Source organism: Acipenser ruthenus, chromosome 32 (genome assembly GCF_902713425.1).
Source record: "Acipenser ruthenus chromosome 32, fAciRut3.2 maternal haplotype, whole genome shotgun sequence".
In the NCBI taxonomy this organism is placed as follows: Eukaryota; Metazoa; Chordata; class Actinopteri; order Acipenseriformes; family Acipenseridae; genus Acipenser; species Acipenser ruthenus.
The window spans coordinates 13,839,071-13,855,773 of NC_081220.1; the positions used below are offsets into that span (position 1 = coordinate 13,839,071).

Below are 16,703 nucleotides of genomic sequence, written 5' to 3' on the forward strand. Positions count from 1 at the left end.
TGTTTAATCTGCAGATCTGGCCAAAAGCTTTGCATCACCTAGAATATTATTCTAGACATAATTCAATAAGTTAACGTAACATCAGCCTTAATTCCCCTTTGCAAAGCAGTAATTAGTTCATTCTATGTAGAGGGTGATGCAAAACTTTTGGCCAGAGCTGTAGGCTTTATTTTTTTTAACTTGCACTTCACCAGAGTGTCCACTAGAGGGTGCTGTGGTTCCAGACTGTAGGAGCTGCCACTGTGAATGACACAGCAGTTGGCAGGGGGAGGATTAAAGACAGAAAGAAGGGTTCTGACACACAGGGCAGCTTGGCAGCTGTCAAACCCAGGCAGCTGAAAACACCCAACCATCTGGTAAAGTCACCTGCATCTCCGAGCTGCGTCTGCAAATAAACGAGCCTTTAGCAAGCACTGTGATATCTTTTGTATACCCGCCTGCATGACAGCCTCAGGCTGTGAGAATTTCAATCTCCGCTCAGTAATCAGGGATATAGAAACACACTCGTGTGTGAAAACGTCAGACCGCTTTGTGCTTTAATCAGGCGTCTTAAACCACTTCTAAAAAGTCTCCTGCGTTTTACCGTGTGTGGCTCTGTGCTCCTTTTCTCTTTACTGTTTTAAATGAATTGCATTAAAGTACACTATGTCTACCACTAGGTGTCACTGTGGACTCGATCTTTTCCTCCTCCAACGCCCAAACTGACACTGATAACCAGTTTGTAAATGCGATCTCTCTCTCTCTCTCTCTCTCTCTCTCTCTCTCTCTCTCTCTCTCTCTGAAAGCCAAAATAATAAAATGCTGATCTCACAAACGGCTCACAGTATCCCTGCCTCAGCAGAACTGGGGAGGGGAGGGAGGGAGGGGATAATAAACTGACCGCTTTGAACAGACAGCTTGGCTTTCACAGGAGCAGCGCACAGACTGTAAAAGGTAGGTTTTGCTCTATGGGAGGCTTGCAGGCCCCTCTTTTGGGAGCTGATTGCTGGGAGCTGCGTTCAGTTTATTAAGACTGGCGCGTTGTGCTTGGGCGCAGGTGGACGGTTTGAGGGTCGAACGCGCGCGATCAATTTGAGCTGGCCGTTTCAGAGCAGCGTTTGTAGAAAGTTAGAAAAGTCAGTCTGTTTTATCAAAGCTGTGTTGGGCAATGAGGCAAAATGAAGTTGTTTAAGATCAGCTTTTAAGAGTTTTTCAGTCTGATGTTTTGAACTGTTTTTAGACCAAGTCATTTTTTTTTACATATAATTTAATATGTTCTGTGTTTAACATTTTTACTTTCAGTGGGATGTGTGTGTTGTGCTTTATTATTATTATTATTATTATTATTATTATTATTATTATTAAGTAATACTTAATAATAATTTCTTTGATTACACAATGTTAAATAAAAGATCTAAATTATGTTGATATAATTTTTAATTTTTTTTTTTATGTTTCAATCCTAAAATTCTAGGTGATGCACAACTTTTGGCCAGATCTATCTCTATCTATCTATCTATCTATCTATCTATCTATCTAGGTATATATAACCAATCTGTACAGTATATAACCCAGGCCCAGTGCATAAACTAACTATGCCACCTCACACCACTGGGATTCCTTCGTTCTAGTTCATGCTGTTTATTCAGTACTGGGGCTCAGAGTTTTATTAAGTTCCTGCTGTTTGAAATGTCTGAATCGTACCTTTTGACTTGCACCCGGTTTCTTTACAAGCTCCGCTAATGACTTCTTAATTAAATGACTTCTTAATTAGTCATTTAGCAGACGCTTTTATCCAAAGTGACTTACAGAGACTAGGGGGGTGAACTATGCATCATCAACAACTGCTGCTGCTGCTGCTGCTGCAGAGTCACTTCCAATAGGAGCTCGTTTGTTTTATGTCTTGTCCGAAGGACTTCAAGTCTGAACTCCCTCCAGTCCAGGGCAGGCTTGAGGCACGGAGACTGAACTGCTCCCTCCCTCCCTCCCTCCCCCCCCTAAGAGAAAGGGGGCTCCCTCCAGTCCAGGGCAGGCTTGAGGCACGGAGACTGAACTGCTCCCTCCCTCACTCCCTCCCCCCCCCCCTAAGAGAAAGGGGGCTCCCTCCAGTCCAGGGCAGGCTTGAGGCACGGAGACTGAACTGCTCCCTCCCTCACTCCCTCACCCCCGTAAGAGAAAGGGGGCTCCCTCCAGTCCAGGGCAGGCTTGAGGCACAGAGACTGAACTGCTCCCTCCCTCCCTTCGTCCCTTCCATGCAGGTCATGGTAGCTCTGATTTTGAATTGGGATGGGGATATTTATAAACATGTGTCTGGCAGCGTGAGTGTGTTCCCCAGTTCAGTTAGCTTGCCCTGCCCAGTGCAGGCTGTTACTGAATCTCACTTATCACTTAAACCCCAACCATCTGTGTGTGTGTGTGTGTGTGTGTGTGGAGCAGGGCAGGCAGTCTGTGTGTGTGTGTGTATGTGTTGGGAGTCTTGCTCTGTGTGTGTGTGTGGTGGGAGTCTTGCTCTGTGTGTGTGTGTGTGTGTGCGTGTGTGTGTGTGTGCGTGTATGGTGGGAGTCTTGCTCTGTGTGTGTGTGTGGTGGGAGTCTTGCTCTGTGTGTGTGTGTGTGCGTGTGTTGGGAGTCTTGCTCTGTGTGTGTGTATGGTGGGAGTCTTGCTCTGTGTGTGTGTGTGTGTGCGTGTATGGTGGGAGTCTTGCTCTGTGTGTGTGTGTGTGTGTGTGTGTGTGTGTGCGTGTATGGTGGGAGTCTTGCTCTGTGTGTGTGTGTGTGTGTGTGTGCGTGTGTGGTGCAGCGCAGGGCAGGGCAGGGCACTCACTCTGTGTGCAGCTCTGATAAAGCAGGGTGCGCTCTTTCAGAATCCGCTGTCATAACTGTGCAGTAACTTGAAACCTCTCCCTAATGCCCAGCGTCCAAGAATAGCCGGGAGGGCTGTCTCTCGAGGTGAAGCTTATTGTGATCTCCCGTCTTCCCCCTGTCCTGGTTCATGCAGCTAGACTGGGCTTTGCAATCTACTTTCTCCACAAAGTGATAAAGCAAGCGCTGGGCTGCAGTGTGGAAGGCAGTGGGGTTTGAGGAGCTCAGTGGTTAGATAAAGAAAGCGCCGGGCTGCAGCGTGGAAGGCAGCGGGTTCGAGGAGCTCAGTGGTTAGATAAAGAAAGCGCTGGGCTGCAGTGTGGAAGGCAGCGGGTTTGAGGAGCTCAGTGGTTAGATAAAGAAAGCGCTGGGCTGCAGTGTGGAAGGCAGCAGTTTCGAGGTGCTCAGTGGTTAGATAAAGAAAGCGCTGGGCTGCAGTGTGGAAGGCAGCGGGTTTGAGGAGCTCAGTGGTTAGATAAAGAAAGCACTGGGCTGCAGTGTGGAAGGCAGCAGGGTTTGAGTAGCTGCGAAATACAGTCAAATAAACCTTTTTTTTTTTTTTTACTGTGAACAAAACAGAGCCCCAGCAATCCATTCCTGAATACACCAACGCCCTCCTGTTTGTCTCCTGTGCAGGCGAGGTCTCTGTTTCCTGCCCTGCGAGGGAGCTGCGTTTCTGGGGTAGCGCTGAGTGACAGTCGGGCTGAAGGATGCAGAAGGACAAGGAGAAATACAGAGACATCGATGAGGATGCGATCCTGAAGGGGATGAGCCCGGAGGAGCTGGAACAGCTGGAATGTGAGCTGCAGGAGATGGATCCTGAGGTACGGCACGCCTGCGCGGCTCCGGAGACCTGGGTTCAATTCCCATTGCAACTGTGCTACTCGTAATTACAATGGCATTGTCATTGCGATCGGCCCGCCTGTGCAATTGTGATTTCAATTGGAATTATAACATAGAATCGATTGATTTATATATATATAAAAAAGATATATACTGTGGTTTGTTTGTTAATATGCTTTACCAGACCTCTCTGTTCTTTACAATGCTTCCCTATGCTTTACAAGACCTCTCTGTGCTTTACAATGCTTCCCTATGCTTTACCAGACCTCTCTGTGCTTTACAATGCTTCCCTATGCTTTACCAGACCTCTCTGTTCTTTACAATGCTTCCCTATGCTTTACCAGACCTCTCTGTGCTTTACAATGCTTCCCTATGCTTTACCAGACCTCTCTGTGCTTTACAATGCTTCCCTATGCTTTACAAGACCTCTCTGTGCTTTACAATGCTTCCCTATGCTTTACCAGACCTCTCTGTGCTTCACAATGCTTCCCTATGCTTTACCAGACCTCTCTGTGCTTTACAATGCTTCCCTATGCTTTACCAGACCTCTCTGTTCTTTACAATGCTTCCCTATGCTTTACCAGACCTCTCTGTGCTTTACAATGCTTCCCTATGCTTTACCAGACCTCTCTGTGCTTTACAATGCTTCCCTATGCTTTACCAGACCTCTCTGTGCTTTACAATGCTTCCCTATGCTTTACCAGACCTCTCTGTTCTTTACAATGCTTCCCTGTGCTTTACCAGACCTCTCTGTGCTTTACAATGCTTCCCTATGCTTTACCATACCTCTCTGTCTTTACAATGCTTCCCTATGCTTTACCAGACCTCTCTGTGCTTTACAATGCTTCCCTATGCTTTACCAGACCTCTCTGTGCTTTACAATGCTTCCCTATGCTTTACCAGACCTCTCTGTGCTTTACAATGCTTCCCTATGCTTTACCAGACCTCTCTGTGCTTTACAATGCTTCCCTATGCTTTACCATACCTCTCTGTGCTTTGCAATGCTTCCCTATGCTTTACCACACCTCTCTGTGCTTTACAATGCTTCCCTATGCTTTACCAGTCCTCTCTGTCCTTTACAATGCTTCCCTATGCTTTACCAGACCTCTCTGTGCTTTACAATGCTTCCCTATGCTTTACCAGACCTCTCTGTCTTTACAATGCTTCCCTATGCTTCACCACACCTTGCCAGGCTTTTACTGAAGGTAAGCTTTTATAAGGGTCGCGTTTCAGTCTGATGCTTGTCCCGTTGCAGAATGCCATGCTACCCGCGGGCATGCGCCAACGTGACCAGACCAAAAAGAGCCCGACCGGTCCGTTTAACCGCGAGGCTCTGCTGGGTCACCTGGAGAAGCAGGCGCTGGAGCTGGCGGACAGGGAGGACCTGGTGCCCTTCACCAAGGAGAAGAAAGGTAGCGCTTTCATTTTTAATCCACAGCCGCTCCTATCGCACAACCCCCATCGCGCTGGGATCCAGGCAGACCTGATTTTGTCGTTAATTGGCAATTGAAATCGAAGCTCGGCGCGCCTGCGTAATTTGTAATTACCGTGTAATTGTTCAATTACAGTTCAATTACACACCTTTCCCAGCTTCAGCCTTCGCGGTTCTCTTGGGTGTTTTTACACAGAGCGAATATTAACTTATAGGATTTTTCAACCACTTTTATTAACCCAATAAAACCGTTCTCTAGTCTGTTTTCTGTATTTGTAGCGGCGATGACTGCCCGGTAGGATAAACAGCGTAAGCATGTTTACGTGGGTAAAGTCACTTTTTCAATGTTTTTGGCGTGCAGTACCTACACCGCGTGTATTTATTTCCTTCAGTTTTTGGGTTTTTTTTCAGTGTTTTGTCGTTATATTTCCTCAGGTGTTTTTCTGTCCCGTTATATCCAAAAACACGTCATCGATAACGTTTTAATCTGCGCATCGAAGTGATTTGCATACAACTCCATTGCTTGCTGCTCGACTTTCACGTTTTTGTGTTTGTTTTATTTTTTTAACAGATACAAGTTGTGATTGTGAAGCATTGACATTACTTTGAACTTCACTGTAACGTTATTTTCAGGGCTAAACAACTTCAGCTATAAGAGTCGACAGCAGGAAGCGACCGTTCAAATCTGTCCTGTATTTTGGTCTATTTATTTAATTAAATGTATCATGTTTCCTAGTCTTTTTTACATCTTTTTTTTTTAAATGTAATTCATCATATTTTTCCACCGTTAAGAAAATAGGACGCGAATATTTATGGTGTGCAATGCGTCGGGTCTGTAAGATTATTTACGGTGGACTTAGCATTTTGTCTTGTCGTGAATTGTTTTATCTTTATAGATCTGGTCTGTTTTCAGTTTTAAGTTTGCAAAATAAATAAATAAATAAATAAATAAATACCGTGTAATCAATGCTGTTTTTTTTTTTGACAATAGGAAAACACCCGTCGCTGCCAAAGTTTGATTTTCAAGGCAACGTTTTTAACACGACAGATCGTGAATCATGCCAAAAAGCAATAGCCTCTTTTTTTTTTGTTTTTCCAGCTGATGTGTTTTATTTTTTCCTCTTGCTCGCTTGGTAAAAGGAGAATTAACTTTTAATTTCCAGTCTAAATTTAGCCAGGTATGCGTCGGGAGGACGTTGCCATGGCAGCGCGGAAGGTGAGGTCGATTTCTCTTCGGCAGGTCTGAAATTCATCACGGGTCTGATTATAGATTTGGCACAAACCCTCAAAAACATAGAAAAGAAAAGCGATGTCATTTATTTGTAACGCGTCTCCTTATTAAACCTTCCAGCTCCGTGGTAATTATTTGAAGATGTCTGGCACAGCACGCCGGCCTTCAGAAGACTACGCCAGGCCAGGCTATTATTACACAGATCAGGGGGGGGGAGAAACTGTAGCTGGGGGGCTTTCCTGAGCATGGGGTGGTCAAACGCCATGCTAGATTTCAACAGAGTTCAGGATTGATTATTACATCGAGTTGTTTTTTATCTGTCTTAAATGTTTTAAGTTGATTCCCTTGATTCCCTTGATTCCCAGGGAAGGCGTTCATCCCGAAGCAGGTGAAGAGGGAGATCCCGCAGGATGAGCAGATCACCCTGGAGCCTGAGCTGGAGGAGGCTCTGAAGAACGCCAGCGACGCAGAGATGTGTGACATTGCAGGTACTGAACACGCACACGCACACGCACGCACGCACGCACAGACTAACCCTACACACACACACACAGAGACTAACCCTACACACACACACACACACACACACACACACAGACTAACCCTATACACACACACACACAGAGACTAACCCTACACACACACACACACACACACACACACACAGACTAACCCTACACACACACACACACACACAGACTAATCCTACACACACACACACACACACACAGAGACTAACCCTACACACACACACACACACACAGACTAACCCTATACACACACACACACAGAGACTAACCCTACACACACACACACACACACACACACAGACTAACCCTATACACACACACAGAGACTAACCCTACACACACACACACACACACACACACACACAGACTAACCCTATACACACACACACACAGAGACTAACCCTACACACACACACACACACACACACAGACTAACCCTATACACACACACAGAGACTAACCCTACACACACACACACACACACAGACTAACCCTACACACACACACACACACACACACAGACTAACCCTATACACACACACACAGAGACTAACCCTACACACACACACACACACACACAGACTAACCCTATACACACACACACAGAGACTAACCCTACACACACACACACACACACACACACACAGACTAACCCTATACACACACACACACACACACACACAGACTAACCCTATACACACACACAGAGACTAACCCTACACACACACACACACAGACTAACCCTACACACAGACTAACCCTACACACACACACACACACACACACACACACACAGACTAACCCTATACACACACACACAGAGACTAACCCTACACACACACACACACACACACACACACACACACACACACACACACACAGTGACTAACCCTATACACACACACACACACACACAGACTAACCCTATACACACACACACTTATACACACACAGAGATGTGCGACATTGCAGGTACTGAACATGCATAGACACACACAGAGAGACTTGAATATACACACACACAGACACACATATACACACAGAGAAAAACATAGACACGCACTGACAAACACACACACACACTCCCAGCTCTGGGGTCTCCAATTCCCGCAGCTCAGCAGCATGTTGAAAACACCTGGCCCAGAGCCGGGAGTCTAATCCCAGCCTCTTGGGCTCGTTCACCCGAGGCTTCTAGCTACTTCAAGGGAACATGAACCGTGAAACCGGTCCCATTGCTGCTGGAGCCCCACACCCGAAAAACAGATCAGAGCACCAGGGAAGATCCGGAACGAGGAGAGGCCGTTCGGCCCATCAAGGCTCATCCCTCCCCAGTATCGAAATGCTCCAGGCTTCCTTGCGATTGTGGAGCAGTCGGAGGGGGAGTAGGTTACGGAAGATGTGAAACTTTATGCCCATATACAGCACACGTTTAAACGATAGGGTATAAATAGACTGCAGTACCAGCAGGCTGACCACTAGAGGGCGCCAGCGTGCAGAAATCAAGAACGTCGGGGTAGCTGACGTCAGCCCTTTAACTCGGTATTTTCCATTCCAACCCAGCTCTCAATTACTTAACAAGACCTTCAACTGAACTGATCATTTGTTTAATTAGACCTTTTTAATTGTTCTCAGCTCTTAAACAGCTGCAGAGTTCTAAGTTGCTTATAAAATGTTACAGCGAACTAAAAATCTGCAGCTGTTTAAGAGCTGAAAACATAAAAAAAGTTCTAATTAAGCAAATGATTGTTTCAGTGAAGGGTCTGGTTCAGTGATTTGAGGGCTCAGTTGGGATGAAAACCAGCCGCCACACAGAGGGCCCCCCCCCCCTGGACCGGGGTTGGGAATCGCTGGTCTAAAGCACTGCTAAACAAATCGCCTTCCGTGCTTCAGGCTGCCTTCACACGGGGTCTTTTTCTTCGTTGCTTTTCCAGCTATTTTGGGGATGTACACGCTGATGAGCAACAAGCAGTACTACGACGCGCTGACCAGTGGAAACATCGCCAACACAGAGGGGATCAACAGTGAGTAGAGCGAGGAACCGTACAGCACAGTGTAATACAGCACAGCGAAGCACAGAGAGGTCTGGTAAAGCATAGGGAAGCATTGTAAAGCACAGAGAGGTCTGGTAAAGCATAGGAAAGCATTGTAAAGCACAGAGAGGTCTGGTAAAGCATAGGGAAGCATTGTAAAGCACAGAGAGGTCTGGTAAAGCATAGGGAAGCATTGTAAAGCACAGAGAGGTGTGGTAAAGCATAGGGACGCATTGTAAAGCACAGAGAGGTGTGGTAAAGCACAGGGAAGCATTGTAAAGCACAGAGAGGTGTGGTAAAGCATAGGGAAGCATTGTAAAGCACAGAGAGGTCTGGTAAAGCATAGGGAAGCATTATAAAGCACAGAGAGGTCTGGTAAAGCATAGGGAAGCATTGTAAAGCACAGAGAGGTGTGATAAAGCATAGGGAAGCATTGTAAAGCACAGAGGTCTGGTAAAACATAGGGAAGCATTGTAAAGCACAGAGAGGTCTGGTAAAGCATAGGGAAGCATTGTAAAGCACAGAGAGGTCTGGTAAAGCATAGGGAAGCATTGTAAAGCACAGAGAGGTCTGGTAAAGCATAGGGAAGCATTGTAAAGCACAGAGAGGTGTGATAAAGCATAGGGAAGCATTGTAAAGCACAGAGAGGTCTGGTAAAGCATAGGGAAGCATTGTAAAGCACAGAGAGGTCTGGTAAAGCATAGGGAAGCATCGTAAAGCAGTAATAAAACCTGGAATGGGTGGCACTGCTATGCAATTGCAGTCTTATTTCCTTCTCTGGGTGTAAATACTTCTGCAATCCCGTGTGTTGAAATAGATCTTTTTTTTTGTTTGTTTGTTTGTTTTTAAACAGGTGTCGTTAAACCTGACGCCTACAAGTTGTACCCCGACGAACCCCCGAACCCCACCAACGTGGAAGAGAGCCTGAAGCGAATCCAAGACGACGACAGCAGCCTGACGGACGTCAATCTGAACAACATCAAGGTGAGCGAAAACACCTGCCGCACAGCTGGACAGAAAGAGCACGCAGCCTGTAGATTCTCACGTGATTTTCAATGTGTTCACACATCCCCCTCAACGCTTACCGGTCCATTTATTCAGCGCGTCTCAGGCGTCTATTTTCACACGCACGGCTCATTTTAGAAACGCTGTTTAAAAGTATTTTTTTTCACAGTAAAACAGGTTTGAAAGGCTCTGCATATCAACAGGACACTCAGTACTGCATCTCCAGCCCCACCCCTTGTTCGCTATATTTTTCAAATACCTCTTAATAGTTTATACCGATAAATCATCTCCTGAACGCTCGTTTTATCACCAAACTCCTCAATGATGCGATCCAAGTCGTTATTTTATTACTATAACATCTAAAAAAAGCTCTGCAAATGTCTGTGATGTTCTCTGAGCGCTGGATGCGGAAGCAGCTGTCTTGTTTGTGTGTGTCCGTGTTATCTATGTGGTGTCGGGTTGATCAGTATTCATGAGATACACCCTTTTTTTTTTTTTTTGGGCTTCTCTCGGCTCCTATCGGTCTCACTCTGCCATCGAATGGTTTTCTCGGCTTTTTCCGGAGAAAAAACGACTAGAGACCTGGTTTTTGCGTCTTTTTGATGATGTCGGACAGGGTCCAACATTGGACCGCAAAGGGTTAACTAACTGAAAGTGGGTTGGAGACCGGGTGTGAATACGAGCGCCTTAACCGCTGTGCAAAAGAGCCGGACAGAATCCCTCACGCAAAACACCTTTGCAATCCTTCAAAATAATGGAATTTTGTTTTGCCGGTAATAAGTGGGCTGTGCAGTAGATGGCGCTGGCGCTTACTCCTCTTGAAAATAGGAGGCATTTTTTTACACAGAGAATCGTGAGGGTCTGGAACCAACTCCCCAGTAATGTTGTTGAAGCTGACACCCTGGGATCCTTCAAGAAGCTGCTTGATGAGATTCTGGGATCAATAAGCTACTAACAACCAAACGAGCAAGATGGGCTGAATGGCCTCTCGTTTGTAACCTTTCTTATGTTCTTGTGTCTTCTTTGCCCGCTCCCCCAGGACATTCCCATCCCCACGCTGAAGGACGTCTTTGACGCCATGAAGAGCAACACGTCGGTCAGGTCCCTGAGTATCGCCGCCACTCGCAGCAACGACCCCGTAGCGCATGTGAGTAAAAAACAAAGAAACTGAACCGTTTCTACAGGGATACCGAGAGCTGTTCCACCCTCGACCTTTCTCCTCCCCTTTGAGAATTCAACCGAGCCCCGTTCAGCCGTCCGTGTCTCTCAGTCGCACAGCTGAGAAACGCGTCGATAGTAAAATTGATTTTTTTTGGTTTTTGGTTTTCTGATCATTTCTAGTCTCCTGAAACAGAGTTCCGAGCCGCAGAGTGGGCTCTGTGTTCCCTCCGCTTAGGACAGCCTCAAGTACTAAATGTTGAAGGTACCTTAGTAGTTAACTAGCTGTTCAGACCGTGCTTGTAGATCTCTGGATCCTCCCCTCCTGCTCTGCACTGGACTCGCCTGACCTCAGCACCACGTTACTGGATCCTCAGCTGATGCGCTATCCTTGCACTACTGCACTGCTAACATGTCACTGTAGATATAACCTGCTGTGATCCTAACTGGCTGCATCCTAGTTCATATTGTATTCTAGTAGTGTTATTATTATACATAGCATCCTAGTTCATATTGTATTCTAGTAGTGTTATTATTATACACAGCATCCTAGTTCATATTGTATTCTAGTAGTGTTATTATTATACAGAGCATCCTAGTTCATATTGTATTCTAGTAGTGTTATTATTATACAGAGCATCCTAGTTCAGATTGTATTCTAGTAGTGTTATTATTATACATAGCATCCTAGTTCAGATTGTATTCTAGCAGTGTTATTATTATACACAGCATCCTAGTTCATATTGGATTCTAGTAGTGTTATTATTATACATAGCATCCTAGTTCATATTGTATTCTAGTAGTGTTATTATTATACACAGCATCCTAGTTCATATTGGATTCTAGTAGTGTTATTATTATACAGAGCATCCTAGTTCATATTGTATTCTAGTAGTGTTATTATTATACATAGCATCCTAGTTCATATTGTATTCTAGTAGTGTTATTATTATACACAGCATCCTAGTTCATATTGGATTCTAGTAGTGTTATTATTATACAGAGCATCCTAGTTCATATTGTATTCTAGTAGTGTTATTATTATACATAGCATCCTAGTTCATATTGTATTCTAGTAGTGTTATTATTATACATAGCATCCTAGTTCATATTGGATTCTAGTAGTGTTATTATTATACATAGCATCCTAGTTCATATTGTATTCTAGCAGTGTTATTATTATACACAGCATCCTAGTTCATATTGTATTCTAGTAGTGTTATTATTATACATAGCATCCTAGTTCATATTGTATTCTAGTAGTGTTATTATTATACACAGCATCCTAGTTCAGATTGTATTCTAGTAGTGTTATTATTATACAGAGCATCCTAGTTCATATTGTATTCTAGTAGTGTTATTATTATACATAGCATCCTAGTTCATATTGTATTCTAGTAGTGTTATTATTATACACAGCATCCTAGTTCATATTGTATTCTAGTAGTGTTATTATTATACATAGCATCCTAGTTCATATTGGATTCTAGTAGTGTTATTATTATACATAGCATCCTAGTTCATATTGGATTCTAGTAGTGTTATTATTTGCATTTGCTGTAAGCTACACTGTGTTTAAATATGAAGCTTGCATTGTAACCCTGCGCTGCCCTGTAACACCTGTGTGAGTCGCCTGGGATAAAGACATCTGACGAATGAATTAATAATAATAATAATAATAATAAATAGCAAGCTCTTTGGGAAGGGCTGTTGTTGGAACGTGGACTGTTTTTTTCATTCCAGGCTGCAGCAGAGATGTTGAGAGAAAACAAATCCCTCCAGAGTCTTAATATCGAGTCGAACTTCATGACTGGGGAGGGGATGACGGACATCGTCAGCGCTCTGAAGGAGAACACCACCCTGACAGAGATCAAGATCAACAACCAGGTACAGCCGGAACCTACTGAATCAGTCGGTGAGAGAGGAGGGGAGGGGTTCACTGTTACACGGCTGCACTGGAGCATTGTGGGACATGTAGTTTTTATATATACTTTTTCCATCCAGCTGAAGGACTTGTAGTCCAAATAATCCTGATGTAATTTTTTTTTTTTTAATAAGGGCGTCTGCTAAGAAATAAATAATAATACATTTTTGTAATTTGTTTAGAAACAGGCTCAATGTTTAGATGACCTGTATGTTATTTTTTATTTTTCTGTATAGCTTTGTGTCTACATTAAAACGCATAGGCAGGACTCCTAAAACTGCACAGTACCTGAAAGGTGAGAAATAGCTACATACAAATCGACGGTTTATCCAATTACAGTGAAATGTTTATAGGAGGCAATGTGTGACAAAAGTGGAATTTTGTGTTCACCATTAAGAGCATGACAGACACACCTTATAGGAAAGCTTTATTTAAACAGGGGGTTCACACAATCTCCAATGTGGGCCCCGGGGTAGTATAAAACTACAGCACCCACAATGCTGCTCTGCTGCTGCCTTGCATTCCAGGGCAGCATGAGGAGCAGAGCATGATGGGAGCTGGAGTTCCTCCGACTGCTCCAGGACTGAGATGATTTCTTTCCCTCTTCCCACAGCGCCAGATGCTCGGGGACTCTGTGGAAATGGAGATCGCAGACATGCTGGAAAAAAACACGTCCATCATTAAGATTGGGTATCATTTCACTCAGCAAGGGCCACGCGCTCGAGCTGCCATGGCCATCACCAGGAATAATGACCTCCGTGAGTGTGCCAGCATGCATTGCAATTCATTTACTGCCCTCTGCTCCCCTCCCGAGGGTCTCCCCTGGTAAAGGCACGGCCGCGTGGTGTGCAGGGGGGAGTCGCACAGTCAGGGGAGTGCAGGGGTCCCCGAGGGTCTCCCCTGGTAAAGGCACGGCCGTGTGGTGCGCAGGGGGGAGTCGCACAGTCAGGGGAGCGCAGGGGTCCCCGAGGGTCTCCCCTGGTAAAGGCACGGCCGCGTGGTGTGCAGGGGGGAGTCACACAGTCAGGGGAGCGCAGGGGTCCCCGAGGGTCTCCCCTGGTAAAGGCACGGCCGTGTGGTGCGCAGGGGGGAGTCGCACAGTCAGGGGAGCGCAGGGGTCCCCGAGGGTCTCCCCTGGTAAATGGGATAATTGGACATTCTAAGTTTGGGTGATTAACAGGGGTATAATAACTGGCCACTCTTACATTTATTTAAAAACACGTAGCAATACATTTAAATCCTTCCCTTCCCTTCCCTTATGAAAAGCACAATGCCTTCTCCAGAAAGGACACTGCTGGGTGTATAGCTTTTAAAAAGCGACTTGAAATGATACCGAAGCATCACAGCCATCTTCACTCCTATTCTTCTGCTCGGATCACTTTGTTTCACTTAAAAAAAAAAAAGTCTTCTCTCTACGTGCCCCACATACAGTAGATGCCGCTTATTAACAAGCTCTCGGTTCCCAGCAAAAAGTTTTTATTAACTGAAAGTTACCAATAAGCGACAAGCCCTCGTTTTCAAGTGTATTTATATAGAACAATGATATATACTGTAGTTGTACAAATATGACACTGAAATACATGTTTGAAATGTTACAGAGTTAAATTAACATGAACACCCAAACATAGAACTGTGTACTAAAACAAAACAGGAAGTAAGCTTAAATCAAACTACACAACGATGTACTACAACTGTCCTTACAACGACTGAAGCAAACGCATGCAAAAACATGTGTTGTACTTTCAAATCAATTCTAAAGAACACACTTTTTTTTTTTCTGATGTACCACCTCCTGCTGTAAATCCATCTCAATTGTGCGGCCAGTTTCAAAGCCGCGATTCTGCCTCGGTCCTCCAGAAATACGCGTTTGCGAAGTCAGTGTGTTTTAAAAGCTGCATGAATCACACGCGTGCGTTCTGCAGCAGAGTGATAAGCAGAGTGCACTGGCTAATATCAGAATCCCATTAACGTTAAAGTCTGTGGGACGGGATTGCTTCCTGGGGAAATGCTAATAAAGCTGTCTTTATCAGGGTTGCTAATAAGCTCCATCTAATGTACATCTCAAAATCCAAAATGAAATACTACTGTACTATTTTTTAGCGACATCATTTTGTAGTTTTCTTTTGATTACACGATGCTAAATAAAAAGATCTAAATTGTTTTTCTTTTCTTTTTTAAATGACGTCTCAGTCCTACAGTTCTGGGTGATGCAGAACGTTTGGTTTTGCAGACAGTGTGAGGAGCGAGTGAGTTTAGATCACGGTGATGTTTCTCACTCTCGTGTCAGGTTGCTTGTGTTGGTCTGGCGTGCGCTTCTCTCGCGGCTGGCGTTCTTCAGCGCTTTGTGAGCTGCACACCTGGAAACGAGAATCGGAAATCAGAACGCGGAAACGAGAATCGGAAATCAGAACACGGAAACGAGAATCGGAAATCAGAACGCGGCTGCTGGCTACAGACTTGAATGATTGCAAACATCACAAACGGTTATGGGGGCAGAAAAAAAAAAAAAATGAAACTGCTTATCGATCACGATAAGAGTTTGGATCCTGGGTGAAACTCTGGCAAATACAGCCCAAAAAGTGTTTGCATCCTCCCCCTATAGCATGAGCTAATTTTGCTTCCTAAAGTCGAATGGAAGATGCTGAATAATGTTACGTTAACATATTGAATTGCATCCTGTTCTGCGGTTTTCCCCGTACAGTTAACGAAAAACTGACATGGCATTTCGAAATCTAACATGAAATCCTGTTCTGCCGTTATGGCTTCCTTCCGGGAGACTTTGTGCAATTTTATCGTTTAGTAGTTTCTTTGATTACATGATGTTAAATAAAAAGATTTAAATTGTTCATAGCTTTTATGTCTCCATTCTAAAATTGTAGGTACAGCTGTTGCCCATCAAGGCTCAGATTCAATGTTATTCAAAGACTCCTTACAATCGCGCCCGCCAGCGCTACAACATGTCCAAAAATAAAAAAATACTGTAAATAATAAAAATGTGAATTATTTTTCTTGTTCGTTGTCTCCTTAATGTTTGTGAGATTTTTTTTTTTTTTTTTAAATGCATTTAGAGTTATTCATTGAGTCCTCAGAAAACAATACACGAAATAAAACCGACCGACTTTTGTAAAAAAGATCACAAAAGCTACAGCAATCTAACGCGGGTCGTACAGTGAACGCTTTTTAAATCCCCGGGCGTTTATTGAAAGTTTTCGGCCGTTCGCGGGCAGACATTTCGTTTGATGGCTAGATTTCTCTGAAGAAGTTTTTTTCCCGCTGTGATCTAGTCCGTCCACCTGCTTCCAGGGCTAAAGCTGTCTTCGCTCTGCGTTTATTAATACTAAGGGGGTGGGGTGGGGGTGGGGGGTCAGCTGGCGAAATGGATCCAGCCAGGATCGCGTTACAAGTCTCTCAAAATACTCTCCGAGGAGACAGGAGGAGCAGAGAGAGCTCCAAGACTCGTCAACAGCTGCCTGCCTCAAGGACCAGGGGCGTCCGGGCAATCAATCGCAGCCCTGGACGGCCGTTTCATTCCAGGAGGTTTAAACGGGTCAAACTGAGAGATCACAAACGACTGCAGGGTCTGGGTGGAGCCCCTTTAAAAAAACAAGCAACGATGCAATTCAGGCAGGAAACATCACAAGGGAAAGGTGCAGTTATCTAGGAGATGAGATTGCTTTAATGAACATCTTAACAGCGCAGCAATTTTCAAA

At 44.6% G+C, this 16,703-nt stretch overlaps 1 protein-coding gene across 1 annotated transcript; it reads left to right on the forward strand.

Moving 5' to 3' along the window:
* The first annotated feature begins 837 nt into the window (after nt 1–837).
* LOC117965051 (tropomodulin-4-like) lies at nt 838–15,508 on the forward strand. Its single transcript, XM_059006408.1, has 9 exons — nt 838–933; nt 3,477–3,664; nt 4,939–5,095; nt 6,712–6,834; nt 8,808–8,897; nt 9,760–9,890; nt 10,951–11,058; nt 12,813–12,956; nt 13,607–15,508. The coding sequence occupies exons 2-9, from the start codon at nt 3,551–3,553 to the stop codon at nt 13,820–13,822; spliced, it is 1,083 nt and encodes a 360-aa protein (XP_058862391.1). The 5' UTR covers nt 838–933; nt 3,477–3,550; the 3' UTR covers nt 13,823–15,508.
* The last annotated feature ends 1,195 nt before the right edge of the window (nt 15,509–16,703 follow it).